Source organism: Scyliorhinus canicula, chromosome 1 (genome assembly GCF_902713615.1).
Source record: "Scyliorhinus canicula chromosome 1, sScyCan1.1, whole genome shotgun sequence".
NCBI classification, from domain to species: Eukaryota; Metazoa; Chordata; class Chondrichthyes; order Carcharhiniformes; family Scyliorhinidae; genus Scyliorhinus; species Scyliorhinus canicula.
The window spans coordinates 82,413,957-82,432,292 of record NC_052146.1 but is presented as its reverse complement, the minus strand read 5'-3'; the positions used below and the strand labels follow the sequence as shown (position 1 = coordinate 82,432,292).

Here is an 18,336-nt window from a genome sequence, read left to right as displayed (position 1 = left end):
TGCTACACTTCTCGCATTAAAACAAATGCACCTCAGACCACCTGTCCCTTTGCGTTCATCATCTCTTCCCTGCCTACTCTTCTCCTTAGTCACATTGAGTTTATTGTCTCGTACCTTACTGGCTTTAGTTGCTGCTTCTTTACTGACCTCTAACTTCCTAATCTGGTTCCCATTCCCCTGCCACATTAGTTTAAAACCTCCCCAACAGTGTTTGCAAAAGCACCCCTAGGACGTTGGTTCCAGTCCTGCCCTGGTGTAGACCATCCGGTTTGTAATGGTCCCACCGCCCCCAGAACTGGTTCCAATGTCCCAAAAATCTGAACCCCTCTCTCCTGCACCATCTCTCAAGCCATGTATTCATTCTGACTATTCTTGAATTTCTACTCTGACTGTCCCGTGGCACTGGTAGCAATCCTGAGATTACTACCTGTGAGGTCCTACTTTTTAACATATCTCCTAACTCCCTAAATTCTGATTGTAGGACCTCATCCCTTTTTTTTACCTATATCGTTGGTGCCTATATGCACCACGACAACTGGCTGCTCACCCTCCCCTTTTAGTATGTCCTGCAGCCGATTGGAGACATCCTTGACCCGAGCACCCGGGAGGCTGACCCGAGCACCCGGGAGGCAGCTGTTCGTCGGGGGGGGGGGGGGGGGGGGGGGGGAACGGGACGACACAACAACAGGCATCAACTGGAGAGAAAGGTAAGAACAGACAACAACTGGAGAGGCTGGTAACAACAGACATCAATTGGAGCAATAGCAAACATCAACAAAACCAAAGTGATGCATATCTCAATAACACTAAGAAATATTCATTTACATTCATACAATCATAGAATAGGTGCCGTAATTCCCACATTTCAGAAGTATATTCCCTGTAGATAGAGGATGCAGCAAAGAAATAAGAATCAAGATGGCAAAGGCAGATCTGTTTCGGAGATGCAGTGACCAGAAAACTGAATACACAACTCAAAAAGCCCCTTGAAAATATTTTTGTTTGCAGTATTGTTTAGTAAGGATCTGGGAGTTGAAACCTTACAGAAAAAGGAGACTAACTTGCTAAATAGTTTTGAAATGTAGGTTTGGAGAAGAACAAAGGCGGCAGCAAGGAGGAAATGAGGCAAAAGAATACATGATAAACGTCAGGACCCTGGGAAGCACCGAGGATCAGAGAGATCTTGGTGTTTATGTATAGTGGTCCTTTAAGGTAGAGTTTTAATTATGAAGGAAGATTGGATAGAATTGGAGCAGAGGAGACTGAGGGAGGCATGATTGAGATGAACAAATTATGACGGGCAAAGATGGAGTAGACAGGAAGAAACCTTTTCCTTTGGTGGAGGGATGAATGAGGGGGCGTAGGTTTAAGGTAATGGGCAGGAGGTTTAGAGGACGTAGGTTTAAGGTTTAGAGGGGATGTGAGGATAAACCTTTTTCTATCCAGAGGGTGGTGGGAGTTTGGAACTAGCTGCCTGAAAGGGTAGTGGAGGCAGAGACCCTCATAACATTGAAGAAGTATTTAGATGTACATTTGCAATCTCAGGGCATACAAGGCTATGGGCCAAGTGCTGGAAAATAGGATTAGAATAAGTTAGGTGATTGTTTTTGACTGGTGTAGGTGCAATGGGCCGAAGAGCCTCTTTTGTGCTATAGACTCTATGACTCTGTGCTGGACAGAAAAAGTAACAAATGATGATGTGGTCTGGAGAGTGGATAAACAAGGACATTTGTTGAAGGTAATTAGGAAAAGGCAGAGAGACTGGGGCAGGGCATGTTTTAAAAGGGAAAACTGAGACGTTATGAAGAAAAGATTTCAAGGAATAAGAGGTAGGGAGAGAATATCAGTGCTGGATGGCTTGAAAATTGAAGGAAGCTACAGTATTGGCAAATGAGAAAAAATATGAAGACTGTGATTCAGGGACCTGCCACTGGGTGGCACATACATAGTGATGATGATTGTGGTAATGAGAATACTACTAGTAAATCAATGATACCTTTCTTACTTCTCCGCTTTAACCACATTGATTCTGTCCTTGCCTCTCTAGGATGTTCTCCCTTTCCAACAGCTACCCAGCTCCCTTTTTCCTTTCTATCTTTTTTGAACATTTTTCCTTGAATATTCAGCATCTAATCCTCACCATTTATGAGCAGTTTCCATTAAATCATATTCCCACACAGCTATTTGTGCTTGTAGCTTACCAACTCTTTTGACTACACGTTTGTGTGCTTCCATACATGCATTCAGGCGATAAGAGTGGGCTTTGACGGTGATCAGACAGAGTTGTGATGGTGAGAGGTTGGGGATGTGCTGGGGTCGGCATGTAACAATGATGGTGATGGGATGGAATATGACATTGATATGGACCTAACACTCTCCTATTTGATTTCAGTGCTGTCTTTGTGGCTGAAATCCACAAAGATAAATATTGCGGAGATCTGGAGACTGCGTGATGGGAGGCTGCTGGACCAACATTCAGATTTCACCACCCAACTATTGGAGCTGATGTGGAAGAGGATTGAGAGTCCTGTGAGCAAACCCTCAGCTTTGCCTGTGGAGTAGGGTGGGATTGGGAGGGGATGCGTTCTGTGGGTATGTCACAACCTGAACATTCCTGTGTGAGCTGTGCACAAATGGACCCTTTTAAGTTAACCATGCAAAATGTTTTAAAGGGCCCACGCACTTGAACAAATCACCCGGTCAATCCAATAAAGATTTAGAGGGCATGTTGGTAAAGAAGAAGTATAGAAGAAATGAACAAGGAGAATGAGGAGAGACACAGGACCGGGTGTAAGATTGGGAAGGGAGAGGGATGAAGGACAGGATGGAACAGATCTGGGAGAGGTTCACAATGAGACAAGGATGGAATAAGGACGGAGAAGGTTGGGATGGGATAACAATGACTTGTATTTATGAAGTGCCTGTAATATAAATTACCCCAAAATATTTCACAGACACATAAAACAAATCACAGCGAGTCAAACAGCAAATGTAAAGTCAGATGCCAAGAGCTTGGCTGTAGAGGTAGTTTTGAGGAACTACTTAATGAGGGAGAGCTCACTGCTCTGCATAGAGATAGGGAGGGAATTCCAGAGGCTGAAGAGGCCAGAAATAGAGGGGTGCAGATATCTCAGAGGATTGAGGGGCTGAACATGAGTTAGGAGGGCAAGGCCATGGAGGGATTTGAAAACAGGTGGAGATTTTAAAATCGAGGTATGTAGGTTAATGAGCACAGGGTTGATAGGTGAATGAAGTTAGGATGGAGGCAGGAGAGCTTTGCATGATACATGTATGGAGAGTTCAACGTGGGAGAGCAGTCTGAATGTTTTTGAGTAGTCAAGTCTAAAGAGAAGAAAGACAAAGATTAGGGTTTCAGCAGCTTAAATGCGGTGGTGGGGTAATGTCTGGTGAGGTTATGTAGGTTGAAATAAGCGAGAAGATAATTGACGGAAAATTATGGAGTCAGTTAGAGAATGGAGGGGATGGTTGGAGTAGTTTGGGGGAGAAGGAGTGGGCGGTTTGAGGGGGAAGGATTAGGTGATTTGGGAGGGAAGGAGTAGGCGGGTTGGGGGGGAAGGAGTTGAGATGTTTGGGCAGAGGCGGAGTGGCCGATTTGGGGGAGAAGGAGTGGGCAGTTTGGGAGTGAGCTGTTTGAGGGGGAAGGAGTGAGTGGCTTGGGAGGAAAGGAGTGGGTGGTTGGGGGCGAAGAAGGAGTGGGTGGTTTGGGGGAGAAGGAGTGGGCGGTTTGGGGGGGGGACGGAGTGGGCGGTTTGGGGGGGGGCGGAGTGGGCAGTTTGGGGGGGCGGAGTGGGCAGTTTGGGGGGGACGGAATGGGCGGTTTGGGGGAGGACGGAATGGGCGGTTTGGGGGGGGACGGAGTGGGTGGTTTGGGGGGGCGGAGTGGGTGGTTTGGGGGGGGACGGAATGGGCGGTTTGGGGGAGGACGGAATGGGCGGTTTGGGGGGGGGACGGAGTGGGCGGTTTGGGGGGGGCGGAGTGGGCAGTTTGGGGGGAGAACGGAATGGGCGGTTTGGGGGAGGACGGAATGGGCGGTTTGGGGGGGCGGAGTGGGTGGTTTGGGGGGTGGCGGAGTGGGCGGTTTAGGGGGAGGACGGAATGGGCGGTTTGGGGGGGCGGAGTGGGTGGTTTGGGGGGGGGCGGAGTGGGCGGTTTAGGGGGAGGACGGAGTGGGCGGTTTGGGGGGGAGACGGAGTGGGTGGTTTGGGGGGGGCGGAGTGGGTGGTTTGGGGGGGGCGGAGTGGGCGGTTTGGGGGGGGCGGAGTGGGTGGTTTGGGGGGGGCGGAGTGGGCGGTTTGGGGGGGGCGGAGTGGGCGGTTTGGGGGGGACGGAGTGGATGGTTTGGGGGGGCGGAGTGGGCGGTTGGGGGGGACGGAGTGGGCGGTTTGTGGGGGGGGCAGAGTGGGCAGTTTGGGGGGGGGCGGACGGAATGGGCGGTTTGGGGGGGGACGGAGTGGATGGTTTGGGGGGAGGGGGAGTGGATGGTTTGGGGGGGGCGGAGTGGGCGGTTTGGGGGAGGACGGAATGGGCGGTTTGGGGGGGCGGAGTGGGGGGTTTGGGGGAGCGGAGTGGGCGGTTTGGGGGGGCGGAGTGGGCGGTTTGTGGGGGGGGCGGAGTGGATGGTTTAGAAGTGGGTGGTTTGGGGGGGGGGGGCGGAGTGGGCGGTTTGGGGGTGGACGGAGTGGGTGGTTTTGGGGGGGCGGAGAGGGTGGTTTGGGGGGAGACGGAGTGGGTGGTTTGGGGGGAGACGGAGTGGGTGGTTTTGGGGGGCGGAGTGGGTGGTTTTGTGGGGGGCGGAGTGGGTGGTTTGGGGGGGGGGGACGGAGTGGGTGGTTTCGGGGGGCGGAGTGGGTGGTTTCGGGGGGGTGGAGTGGGTGGTTTCGGGGGGGTGGAGTGGGTGGTTTGGGGGGGGGGCGGAGTGGGTGGTTTGGGTGGGGGCGGAGTGGGTGGTTTGGGGGGGCAGAGTGGGTGGTTTGGGGAGGGGCGGAGTGGGTGGTTTGGGGGGGGCGGAGTGGGTGGTTTGGGGGGGCAGAGTGGGTGGTTTGGGGGGGGGCGGAGTGGGTGGTTTGGGGGGGGCGGAGTGGGTGGTTTGGGGGGGGCGGAGTGGGTGGTTTGGGGGGGGCAGAGTGGGTGGTTTGGGGGGGGCGGAGTGGGTGGTTTGGGGGGGCGGAGTGGGTGGTTTGGGGGGACGGAGTGGGTGGTTTGGGGGGGGGCGGAGTGGGTGGTTTTGGGGGGGGGGCGGAGTGGGTGGTTTGGGGGGAGGCGGAGTGGGTGGTTTGGGGGGGGCGGAGTGGGTGGTTTGGGGGGGACGGAGTGGGTGGTTTGGGGGGGTGGAGTGGGTGGTTTGGGGGGGGGCGGAGTGGGTGGTTTGAGGGGGGGAAAGAGTGGGTGGTTTTGGGGAGGGCGGAGTGGGTGGTTTGGGGGGGCGGAGTGGGTGCTTTGAGGGGGGGACAGAGTGGGTGGTTTTGGGGGGGGTGGAGTGGGTGGTTTGGGGGGGGCGGAGTGGGTGGTTTGGGGAGGGTGGAGTGGGTGGTTTTGGGGGGAGACGGAGTGGGTGGTTTGGGGGGGGTGGAGTGGGTGGTTTGGGGGGGGCGGAGTGGGTGGTTTGAGAATCAGATGCTGTAAACGATGGGATAGAACTCTGGACTTGAGTAAGGGGTTGGAGAGGGGTGTCGGAGTGGGAACATCTTAGGCTCCTGGAGCTGGAGGTTCTAATACTCGGTGGAGAAATCCTAAAACCAACGGTTAAGTGTGGGACTTATCTGGACTGTCTTCTCTCGGTCTCAGCTCTGATTTCAGTTCAGTCAATAAAGTCTCCTCCATCTGATGATTGAAACTTTAAGCATTCATCACCATTCTAATCATCTCTCCCGAATATTCAATGGCATCACCATCACAGAATTCCCCCCAGCAACATCCTGGCAGTCACCATTGACTGGAAACTTCAGTGTATCAGCCATATAAATACTGTGCCAACAAGACCCAGTCAGAGACTGGGAATCCTGCAGAGATTAACCCGCCTCCTCACACCCCAAAACCTGTCCACCATCCACAAGCTTGAAGACTGAAATGGACATAAGTTATTCCAGGCGACTGGGCAAAATTTTATGCCCTTCACTTTGTTGAGTTTGTTGCTGGGGGGTATTTGATCAGGCTGGAGGGTGATGGGCGAAGTGATGGATATCTACCTTCCTGTCTCCATCCTGATGAAGTCCCTGCCTGGAAGGCCTTCCTGACCGCCCAAACCTATTAAGACCCTTAAATGGCCAATTAATGCCCACTTAAGGGCTTTGATAATGTTAACCCAGTGGCAAGTTGTACTTTTGCCATATGAGAATCACAACAAGCCCAGAGTGGGGGGAAGGCATCCCCCGTTCAAAGACACTCAGTACCTGATGGAGGGATCCGATATATATAGAATTTACAGTACAGAAGGAGGCCATTCGCCCCATTGTGTCTGCACTGGCCCTTGGAAAGAACACACCACTCAAGCCCACACCTCCATCTCATCCCCGCAACCCAGCAACCCAGCAACCCCACCTAACCATTGTGGACATTAAGGGCAAATTAGAATGACCAATCCACCTAACCTGCACATCTTTGGACTGTGGGAGGAAACCGGAGCACCTGGAGGAAGCCCACGCAGACACGGGGAGTATGTGAAGATTCCACACAGACAGTGACCCAAGCCGGGAATCGAACCTGGGACCCTGGCGCTGTAAAGAAACAGTGCTAACCACTATGCTACCTCATTTCAGGAAGGCACCTGCTGAGTTCCACCCTGCACTTGCTGCTGACCCCCTCCCTCGTCATCTCCGAACCCCAGACCACCATCACTCACCTGTGGCCAGGGAGCCCGTATCATTATCCTGGGCCTGGGATCCAGTATCATCGTCCTGGGTCAGGGATCCAGTATCATTGTCCTGGGTCTGGGATCCAGTATCATTGTCCTGGGTCAGGGATCCAGTATCATTGTCCTGGGCCTGGGATCCAGTATCATTGTCCTGGGCCTGGGATCCAGTATCATTATCCTGGGCCTGGGATCCAGTATCATCGTCCTGGGTCAGGGTTCCAGTATAATCGTCCTGGGTCAGGGATCCAGTATCATTGTCCTGGGTCTGGGATCCAGTATCATCGTCCTGGGTCAGGGATCCAGTATCATTGTCCTGGGCCTGGGATCAAGTATCATCGTCCTGGGTCAGGGAATCCAGTATCATAGTCCTGGGTCTGGGATCCAGTATCATTGTTCTGGGCCTGGGATCCAGTATCATTGTCCTGGGCCAGGGAGCCAGTATCATCAACCTGAGCTTGGGATCCAGTATCATCGTCCTGGGTCAGGGATCCAGTATCATTGTCCTGGGCCTGGGATCCAGTATCATCGTCCTGGGCCTGGGATCCAGTATCATTGTCCTGGGTCTGGGATCCAGTATCATCGGCGTGGGTCAGGGATCCAGTATCATTGTCCTGGGCCTGGGATCCAGTATCATCGTCCTGGGTCTGAGATCGAGTATCATTCTCCTGGGTCTGGGATCCAGTATCATCGTCCTGGGTCAGGGATCCAGTATCATTGTCCTTGGCCTGGGATCCAGTATCATTGTCCTGGGTCAGGGATCCAGTATCATCGTCGTGGACCTGGGATCCAGTATCATCAACCTGAGCTTGGGATCCAGTATAATCGTCCTGGGTCTGGGATCCAGTATCATCATCCTGGGTCTGGGATCTAGTATCATTGCCCTGGGTCTGGGATCTAGTATCATTGTCCTGGGTCTGGAATCCAGTATCATTGTCCTGGGTCTGGGATCCAGTATCATCGTCCTGGGTCTGGGATCCAGTATCATCGTCCTGGGTCTGGGATCTAGTATCATTGTCCTGGTTCTGGGATACAGTATCATTGTCCTGGGTCTGGGATCTAGTATCATTGTCCTTGGTCTGAGATCCAGTATCATAGTCCTGGGTCTGGGATCCAGTATCATAGTCCTGGGTCTGGGATCCAGCATCATCGTCCTGGGTCTGGGATCCAGTATCATCGTCCTGGGTCTGGGATCCAGCATCATCGTCCTGGGTCTGGGATCCAGTATCATCGTCCTGGGTCTGGGATCCAGCATCATCGTCCTGGGTCTGGGATCCAGTATCCTCGTCCTGGGTCTGGAATCCAGTATCATTGTCCTGGGTCTAGGATCTAGTATCGTTGTGCTGGGTCTGGGATCCAGTATCGTTGTCCTGGGTCTAGGATCCAGCATCATCATCCTGGGTCTGGGATCCAGTATCATCGTCCTGGGTCTGGGATCCAGTATCATTGTCCTGGGTCTGGGATCCAGTATCATCGTCCTGGGTCTGGGATCTAGTATCATTGTCCTGGTTCTGGGATACAGTATCATTGTCCTGGGTCTGGGATCTAGTATCATTATCATACCAGCAGCAGCCACTGCCTTCCTGCCATTCAGTTGAGTTGCTCATCTCCGATTGGCCAGTAGCTGTCAGATGGCAGGTCTCCTCAGCCCTGGGTATGCCTGCCACTATCCAGTTCAATGCCAGGCACTTAGTCCTTGCCATCTGGGGAATCGATGGGCAGTTGGGGAAATCTGGAGTTCTCTTCCCGAAAAGGCTGTGGCTACTGAGAGACAAATTGGAATTTTTAGTGGGTAAGGCTAACAATAAATTGGGACCTAAGGCAGGTCAGCGAAAATACAGGTCAGCCATATTCTAATTAAATGACAGATTGATTAGGCACGAGGTGCTGATTGGTCTTCCCCTCTTCTTCATTTTGCTAAGACCGTGCTGTACCTGTACTGGGAATGTTGATGAGGACAGTGTAGAGGGAGCTATACTCTGTAACGAGCTCCGTGTGGTTACCTGTCCTGGGAGTGTTGATGAGGACAGTGTAGAGGGAGCTATACTCTGTAACGAGCCGCGTGCGGTTACCTGTACTGGGAATGTTGATGAGGACAGTGTAGAGGGAGGTATACTCTGTAACGAGCCACGTGCGGTTACCTGTCCTGGGAGTGTTGATGAGGACAGTGTAGAGGGAGCTATACTCTGTAACGAGCTCCGTGCGGTTACCTGTCCTGGGAGTGTTGATGAGGACAGTGTAGAGGGAGCTATACTCTGTAACGAGTCCCGTGTGGTTACCTGTCCTGGGAATGTTGATGAGGGCAGTGTAGAGGGAGCCATGCTCTGTGTCGAGCCCCGTGCGGTTACCTGTACTGGGAATGTTGATGAGGACAGTGTAGAGGGAGGTATACTCTGTAACGAGCCACGTGCGGTTACCTGTCCTGGGAGTGTTGATGAGGACAGTGTAGAGGGAGCCATGCTCTGTCGAGCCCCGTGCGGTTACCTGTCCTCAGTATTTACCCCCCAGTCTCAAGGCAGTTATTGGTCCCAGGCTGTTGTGCTGGATGAAGTGAGCCATCCTCAGTCTCTAAAGCTTTGGATTTTCTCAGGATGTTTGAATTAGTACTGGGAGCAGTTGAATAATATGGCTTTACTGTGCGTTTTGTTGTATGGCCAATGGTCTGCAATGTTTTTGTTTCGGCAGGTGGAGGGTGTGCTGGAGTCTGTTCACAGTTCCTTCAGCCTGCTCTTGGACATTTACAGACTGGAATGCAGCCATTTTGAGGATGTAGAGTTCCCACTCTACTCATTTTTACTCCAACGTCTCAAGGCTCTCTCGTGGCGGATGAAAGCCAAATATTTGCTACTCTCCTCTCTCGCCTCCTGTTTTGGTGTGAAGAAGGTTTGTATCTCGCTGCTTCCTTGGGTTTTTATACAGAGCCGTGAAACACTGGAGGCTTTTCTTCAGATTGTCCAGTGATTTCTTCCTGTTTTCAGTAATCATTTCCCTTCTATACTAGCCTCCCCCACCACCACAACCACCTAATCAGAGCCAAGGTTTCCATCATCAAATCATTGTTCCTCCTCCAATCCAGAGCCGGAATTTACATCTCGTCAGTGCTCTCCCCACCCCGAAACCAGTCTTCCCGTCCCTCGTCCTTCCCTGTTAGAGTTGTTGTCGCTTTCTCCAGCTTCCCCCAGCAAGATTAGGGCTGGTTTCAGTAATCCCATTTCCACTGTCTAATCTAACAGTGTTGTACCTTAGTCTCAGACACAGAGAATGACCCCTTGGGTGAGGTGGCAGAGGGCTGTCTTTAGGAGGGGAGGAGAGACTTGGAATTTTGAAGCTACTGATTCAGTCTGCTGATTTTTCTGATGAAGAGTTTTGCCCCCAGGTGTTGGACGATTACGAAGAGCTTCCCAACCATTTGTTCAACTGTCTTGCCACAAAGCACCTGTGCTCACCGGCCTCGCACCTCTACAGGACAATATTACAACAGCACAGGTTGGAGTACACCTTGACCCAGGGAACCCTGTCTGAACAGGAGCTGGCCGAGAACTGGGCCCAGCAGTGGATGGAGATATTGGCTGAGGCGTTATCCTCCGACCTCCCATTATTTCAGCAGAACACAGCCAATTACTTCCTTGTACAGACACTGAGGATTTTCCCTGCATCCTTCCACGTGCTTTCCAGGGCTTTTGATGGCCGTCCTGGGCACCACCTTGGCTGGATCACCCTGTTAAATGCTCAGCAGATCAATTCTGGGTCTCTGCCCACGGACACTGAGACACTGAAAAAGTTGAGAGCCTCCCTGCATTGCCTGGATGACCGTGTACGCCTCTCTGCTCTCTCTCTGTTGTGCGTCAGTCCTAAAACCAACCAAGCACTGAGCCCGAGGAATCTGAGTCTGCTGAGGGAGTTCTTACCTCTGAACTTAAATTGCAACTCCTCTTCATTCAGACATTTGCTTCAGGCCAGTGTGAAGAAAGCCCTGGTGAGGATCAGAGACAGTTGTCTTCTGCATCTTCGTGCACAGAGACGATCACACAGCAACAGGAAGACAGGGGAAGGTGTTCAAGGATCAGTGGCCATTGTATCTGAGGGTGTTGGTAAGTCACATTTTTTGTTACTTATTGTCAGTGTTGACCTTCCTTTTCAGAAGGAGATGGATCGTGCAGTGTGGGGACTTCCACCTGGACAGCATGAACTAAACAATAACAACCTGCATTTATATAGTACCTTTAATGTAATAAAATGTCCCAATCCAGGGCTTTAATAAACAGAATTAATTTGAGACCGATCCTTGTAAGGAGCTACGAGAGCTTGGCCAAAGTGGTTCAGAATGGGATTTCAGGGCTTTAGGGCCTTGGGAGTGGATTAAAATCAGAAATGCTCAGGAGGCCACAAAACACATTTATCGCAGAGGGTCGTGGAATAGGAGGAGATTCCAGGGTTAGAGTGGCTCAAAGCCAAGAGGTATTTGAAAACAAGGATGGAAATTCTAAAAATCAAGGTGTTTCTTGCCTGGGAGCCAATGTAGGTCACTGAGCATGCGATGAGATAGGGGAGGGGGGGACCTGGTCTTAGTTAAGGTACAGTCCGCAGAGTTTTGGATGACTTCAAGTTAACGGAAGATAGTGATGTGAGATATCAGGAGTGTGTTGGAATAGTCAAGTCTGGAGGAAATAAATAAAAATGAGGGGTTTAGCAGCAGGTGACCTGAGATAGGTGGATTTTGAAGATGATACAGAGGCAGAAATAGGTGGTGTTCATATATTGCCGATTGCAAAGGCAGAGATGCATGTGATAAAGGAACATCTCTGATTATGGGTGACTTTAATCTGCATATATATTGGGTGAGCCAAATTATTCACACTACAATAGAGGAGGAATTTCTGGAGTGTACACGGGATGGTTTTCTGGACCAATACTTTGAGGAACCAACAAGGAACAGGCTATCTTGGGCAGGGTGTTGTGTAATGAGAAAGGATTATTTTGTGAGGGCCACGAAGAATCCAGCACGAATTGAAGGATAGAAAGAAATAACATTTATTTACAATAACATATATATACAACAGCAGCAGGAACTCCTTGCTGCTCACTCTCCTCTAGCCGGATCCAAATTGCCCAGCTTTATTTATGCAGGGAATCTGCTAATGATTTCTCCGCCCCCCTCATTGGGGAAGCTCATACTCCCAAAGGATTGTGGGATTGCTATTAATCCCCAGCCAGTGGTAAGCAGGCAGGTTATAACACCCCCCAAAAAAGTCCAAGGAATCCACCGAAGACCCTGGCGAAGGAGGGCGTCGGACTCGTTTTGCCGCAGGCCGGACACCATTTGCACGAGGCGCTGGATCGGGCAGTGTGTAACGAGACAGAGAACGGCCCTTCCGCGATGAAGGGAGTATTGGTTGCACATCCACGGCCCGTGGGCCCGAGGATTCCCCCTCTGAGGCGTCCTGTGTCTCCATTTCGGAGTCGGAGTCCGCTGCCTCCATCATCTCGGCGTCTCTATCTCCACGCGGTTCTGCAACAACCTGCACAGGCTTTGAGTGCGGCACCAGAGGAAGATTGTGAGGAATACTTTCCACTGTGTCTGGTCTCCTGTGGCTGTAGAAATGAGCTCCAGGGGCAGGGAATCTTTGGAAGGGATGGTCTTCTGGACCGAATGTGGTCTACATGCTTGCGCTGGAGACGACCCTTGGCTTGCACCTGGTAAGAGATAGGGCCCCTTTGGCGAAAGATTAGGCCAGGGACCCACTGGTCACCACCAGCAAAATTCCGAACGAACACTGGGTCACCAGGCGCAAACTGCCGAATCGGCCGATGCCAAGAAAAACCATCTCCCTGCCGTTCTTGTGTGCGGCGTACCTTTGTGCCAATGTCCGGGAAAATCATGCTAAGGTGGGTGTGAAGTCTCCGGCCCATTAGGAGTTCCGCGTGAGCTACCCCAGTCACCGCATGTGGGTGGTCCTATATGATAACAAAAACCGAGCCAGTCTCGTGTCCATCGACCCGGAAGACTGCTTCTTTAGGCCTCGTTTGAATGTCTGCACTGCGCGCTCCGCCAACCCATTTGAAGTTGGGTGGTATGAGACGGTGCGGATATGGTGTATGCCGTTCATCTTCATGATCGCAAACTCCTCACTTGTGAACGGAGTGCCGTTATCCGTAACCAGCACCTCGGGGAGGCCATGCGTACTGAAAGACAAACGCATCTTCTCAATTGTTGCGCAGGACGTTGTGCCTACCATCTTATGCACCTCTAACCATTTATACTGGGCATCAATTAATAGAAGGAACATGGATCCTTGAAAAGGGCCGGCGAAATCCACATGCAAGGCCGCCCTGGCCAATCCCAGTGATGTAGGGGCGTGGCCAGCGGTAGCTTCTGATACTCCTGGCAAATGGAGCAATGTCGGTGTCGAGGCCTGGCCATCAGACATAACTCCGGACTACAGCAATTAAATATATGAATTACTAAACACACACCCAGTTTATGCAGAACATTCCCCTAGTTCCAAAATATATTTACGATCCCCAACAAACAACATCTAAATAAATAAATCTATTAGTTAAATACCAGTTTATAGATAACACAATACAGGGAGGATACTCCAGTCTGGTAAACGTCTGTCCTGGTTCTGTGAACATACGTAAACGTAGGTTGTATGCACAGCTTTGGCTCTAAGAAACTCTTAGATGTAAAACGTGGCCACCAGGCTGCTAGCTGGAAACTAGCTTGTCTGCTTCTGAGGCTGCTAGGTGTCAACTGGACTCCTTGCTTCTGAGGGCCCTGGCTGTTATACCTTTGTTCCACATTGATGCTGCCTTCTGTGTATTTGGCTGCCTGCGCCTCTCAAATTCCTTGACTCTAGACATTAGAATGTGTCTACTTAGAATGTTTCTACTTTACAAGTGATTCACACCTGATTGTATCTGCTAATCTCATAACTGGGGAAGACACATCCCATCCTGACAGGTCCCGACTGGCCGCGTTCCCGACGGCGTGGAACTAATGTGATATAGCCGGTCGGGACTCTCGCGCAGCAGCTGCGGACTCAGTCCATGGCCGCCCAGGTGGAAGGTGGGGGATAGAGCACTGGGGGGACCTTATGGGCGGCTGGAGCAGTGATCAGGCTGGTCTAATGCAGCAGCGCGCGGTCGATCGGGGGTGGGCCTAGATTGTTCGTGGTCCGAGTCCGCCATGGCGCTTGGCGAGGCCGCCGCCGTGCGCATGCGCGGACTCAGAACTGGAAGTGCCCTTATCCGCAGCCAAAGTTGCGTGAAGCTCCCCGGGACCCTGCTAGCCCCCAGAAGGTAAGTAAATCGCCTTTTATTTTTTGCAGGAAACTGGGAAGTGCAACGCCAACGTTTTTACACCGGCGTGGGGACAGAGCCCCATTTTAGGAGAATCCAGCCCGATGTCTATGCGTTGCCGGTGGTTCAGAGGAGATTTTCTGGATTGATACCTGGAATGAGCGATTTGTCTTCTGAGGAAAGGTTGGAAAGGCTGGGCTTGTTTCCACTGGAGTTTAGATGAGTGAGAAGTGACTTGATTGAAGAACATAAGATCCCAAACGGTATTGACAGGATGGAAATTGAAAGGATGTTTCCTCTTGTGGGTGAGTACAGAAATAGGGGACACTGAGTCGCCCTTATAGGACAGAGATGAGGAGAACTCTCTCGAAAGGTGGGAGAATAATAATAATAATCATTATTATTGTCAGGCGTAGGCTGACATTAATACTGCAACGAAGTTACTGAAAATCCCCTTGTCACCACACTCCGGCACCTGTTCGGGTACACAGAGGGAGAATTTGAAATGTCCAATTCACCTAACAAGTACGACATTTGGGACTGGTGGGAGGAAACCGGAGCGCCTGGAGGAAACCCACAATAGTGACATTTAAGGAGCATCTTGAGAAATACATGAATAGGATGGGAATAGAGGGATACAGACCCCGGAAGTGTAATAGATTTTAGTTTAGAAGGGCAGCATGGTCAGCGCAGGCTTGGAGGGCTGAAAGGCCTGTTCCTATAGTGTACTTTTCTTTGTTCTTTGTTGTTCTTTGACATGGGAGAACATGCAGACTCCGCTCCGTCAGTGACCTAAGCTGGAATCGAACCTGGAAGCCTGGCGCGCGGAACATAGAACATACGGTGCAGAAGAAGGCCATTCGGCCCATCGAGTCTGCACCGACCCACTTAAGCCCTCACTTCCACCCTATCCCCGTAACCCAATAACCCCATCTAACCTTTTTGGACACTAAGGGCAATTTATCATGGTCAATCCACCTAACCTGCACATCTTTGGACTGTGGGAGGAAACCGGAGCACCCGGAGGAAACCCACGCAGACACGGGGAGAACGTGCAGACTCCGCACAGACAGTGACCCAGCAGGGAATCGGACCTGGGACCCTGGCACTGTGAGCTGGAGTGCTATCCACTTGTGCTACCATGCTGCGGAGTCATTGAATATTTTTATCCTTGAGGTAAATAGGTTCTTGGCAAGGAGATTAACGGTTTTCTGGGGTAGATGGGGAATGTGGAACTCAACACAAACAGATCAGCCATGATCTTATTGAATGGTGGAGCAAGCTTTAGGGGCCAAAGGGTCGACACCTCCTATTTTTTCTGTTCTTAACTGTTCCCATTGGTGGAAAGGTCAAGAAGACGACAGCACAGATTAAGATTATTGCCAAAAGGAGCAATGGAGATATGAGGAGATATGTTTTCAGCCAGTGAGTGGCTACGATCTGGAATACACTGCCGGAGAGTCAGGTGAAGGCAGGTTCCACTGAAGCATTTAAGAGGGAATTTGAATATTATCTGAAAAGAAGAAGGTGCACGGTTGTGGGGAGAAGGTTGGAGATTGACACTCGGTGAATTGCTCATTTGGAGAGCCAGTACAGACTTGATGAGTAGAATGACCTCCTGCGCTGTAACAGTTCTGTGAAAATTTCAAAATAAATTAAATCAAAAATATTCATATTCTGCACAAAGCATCACATATGAGACTCTCCTCCTGTCAGAACCCGACAGTAAGACAGTTGATGAACTTGCATCCATGCATTTGATTTGTGATTTCCTTTCTAACATTTGTTTCAAGCTAGCAAGATTAATCCATAACCTCTTCTCGCTCACATTTTTTAATAGAATGTAAATTACCCACAGTGAATGACTATTTACATAACTTTCAATGGGTATATTATCTCTCAGTAAATCATAGAATCCCTACAGTGCAGAAGGAGGCCATTCGACCAATTGAGTCTGCACCGGCCCTCCGAAGGAGCATCCTACCTAGGCTGACCCCCCACCCCGCCCTATCTTCACCTAACCTTCTGGACACTTAAGAGGCAATTTAGCATTGGCCAGTCCACCTAATATGCATGTCTTTGGACTGTGGGAGGAAACCAGAGCACCTGGAGGAAATTCCAAATTGAAACTGGGTCCCTAGCGCTGTGAGGCAGCACAATAGCCCATTGTACTAGGCTCTGGTCAGACCCCATTTGGAATATTGGGAGCAGTATCGGGCCCCATATATAAGGAAGGAAGTGCTGGCCTTGGAGGGGGTCCAGAGGAGGTTCACAAGAATGATCCCGAGAATGAAGGGCTTGTCATATGAGGAGCGGTTGAGGACTCTGGGTCTGTACTTGAAGGATGAGGTGTGGATCTGATTGAAATTTACAGAATACTGAGAGGCCTAGATAGTGTAAACATGGATAAGATGTTTCCACTGGTAGGAGAGACTAGAAGGCAAAGCCTTCAATTGAAGGGACGATTCTTTAAAACTGAGATGAGGAGGAATTTTTTCAGCCAGAGGGTGGAACTCATTTCCACAGAAGGCTGTGGAGGCCAAGTCACTGAGTGTCTTTAAGACAGAGATAGATAGGTTCTCGATTAATAAGGGGATCGGGGGTTACAGGGAGAAGGCAGGAGAATGGGGATGAGAAACATATCAGCCATGACCGAATGGTGGGGCAAACTCGATGGGCCGAATGAGCTCATAAAACCTATGGTCTTATCACACAGAATCTCATTTAAAATATTTGACATAAAGCCATTGTTTCAGCAGCTAAAGTATTTTTATTTTCTTAGCTTTCCAAATTAAAGGACATTCCTATTCTTGCGATCAAAAATATTGTGAAATCACCTTCACTAGAATATTCATCAGGAAGATTAGTATGTAAAACATTGCTAAAAATAACTGGTTTCATGTTCATGTTCTTTGGGTCACCTAACTACGGGACCTTAATGCATTTATCCAATTTTAATTTTTATACATGCTCTCCTTTAAGTACCACAATGAAACACCTTAATTCCAGCACATCAAAACTAGCATCTGGTCTCGTCCAAGTGCCCAACTGAGTGGGAAGAGACCAAGATGAGGGAAGTTATAGTTACTAATATATCTATTTGGGAAAAGGGGGGAGGAACTTTGTTACCTAGAGAGTGGTTAGAATCTGGAATTTGTGACCAAAAGTAGTTGAGGCAAATAGAATAGATTAATTTAAGAGGAAGTTAGATAAGAACATGAGGAACAAAGAGATGCTAACAGGGTTTAAAAAATAGAGTATGAGAGGAAGCTAACAAGAGATATAAAATCAGACAGTACAAGGCCCTACAGATTTTTTTAAAAGGAGAAGTGTCTTGGATCGTGTTTTCAGGATCCTTGAGGGGGAGCAGCCCCAAGTCGTGGTCCACATAGGTACCAACGACAGGTAGGAAAAGGGATAGGGATGTAAGGCAGGAATTCAGGGAGCTAGGGTGGAAACGTAGATCCAGGACAAACAGAGTTATTATCTCTGGATTGTTACCCGTGCCACGTGCTAGCGAGTCGAGGAATAGGGAGAGAGAGCAGTTGAACACGTGGCTGCAGGGATGGTGCAGGAGGGAGGGTTTCAGATTCCTGGACAATTGGGGCTCATTCTGGGGTAGGTGGGACCTCTACAAACCTCTACACCTGGACCAGAGGGGTATTACTATCCTGGGGGAGAGGTTTGCTAATGCTCTTCGGGAGGGTTTAAACTAGTTCAGCAGGGGATTGGGAACCTGAATTGTAGCTCCAGTACACAAGAAGCTGAGAGTAGTGAGGTCATGAGTAAGGTTTCAAAGTTGCAGGAGTGTACCGGCAGGAAGGAAGGTGGTTTAAAGTGCATCTACTTCAATGCCAGGAGCATCCGGAATAAGGTGGGTGAGCTTGCGGCATGGGTTAGTACCTGGGACTTCGATGTTGTGGCCATTTCGGAGACATGGATAGAGCAGGGCAAGGAATGGTTGTTGCAGGTGCCAGGGTTTAGATATTTCTGTAAGCTCAGGGAAGGTGGTAAGAGAGGGGGAGGGGTGGCATTGTTAGTCAAGGACAGTATTACGGTGGCTGAGAGGACATTTGATGAGGGCTCGAATACTGAGGTAGTACGGGCTGAGGTTAGAAACAGGAAAGGAGAGGTCACCCTGTTAGGGCTTTTCTATAGGCCTCCGG

At 50.3% G+C, this 18,336-nt stretch overlaps 1 protein-coding gene across 7 annotated transcripts in view; it reads left to right on the top strand.

Annotated features, from left to right (window-relative positions):
* Nucleotides 1–18,336, top strand: part of si:ch211-225b11.4 (thyroid adenoma-associated protein homolog) — a 188,859-nt gene that overhangs the window by 43,768 nt on the left and 126,755 nt on the right. For all 7 annotated transcript variants that reach the window (XR_005460320.1, XR_005460324.1, XR_005460317.1 and 4 more), the window contains exons 9-11: nt 2,393–2,529; nt 9,554–9,751; nt 10,245–10,959. Coding sequence is in view for 1 of the 7 variants with exons in the window: in XM_038794198.1 (XP_038650126.1) it covers nt 2,393–2,529; nt 9,554–9,751; nt 10,245–10,959 (1,050 nt within the window). In the remaining 6 variants the exon portion in view is untranslated. The remainder of the gene's footprint in view (nt 1–2,392; nt 2,530–9,553; nt 9,752–10,244; nt 10,960–18,336) is intronic.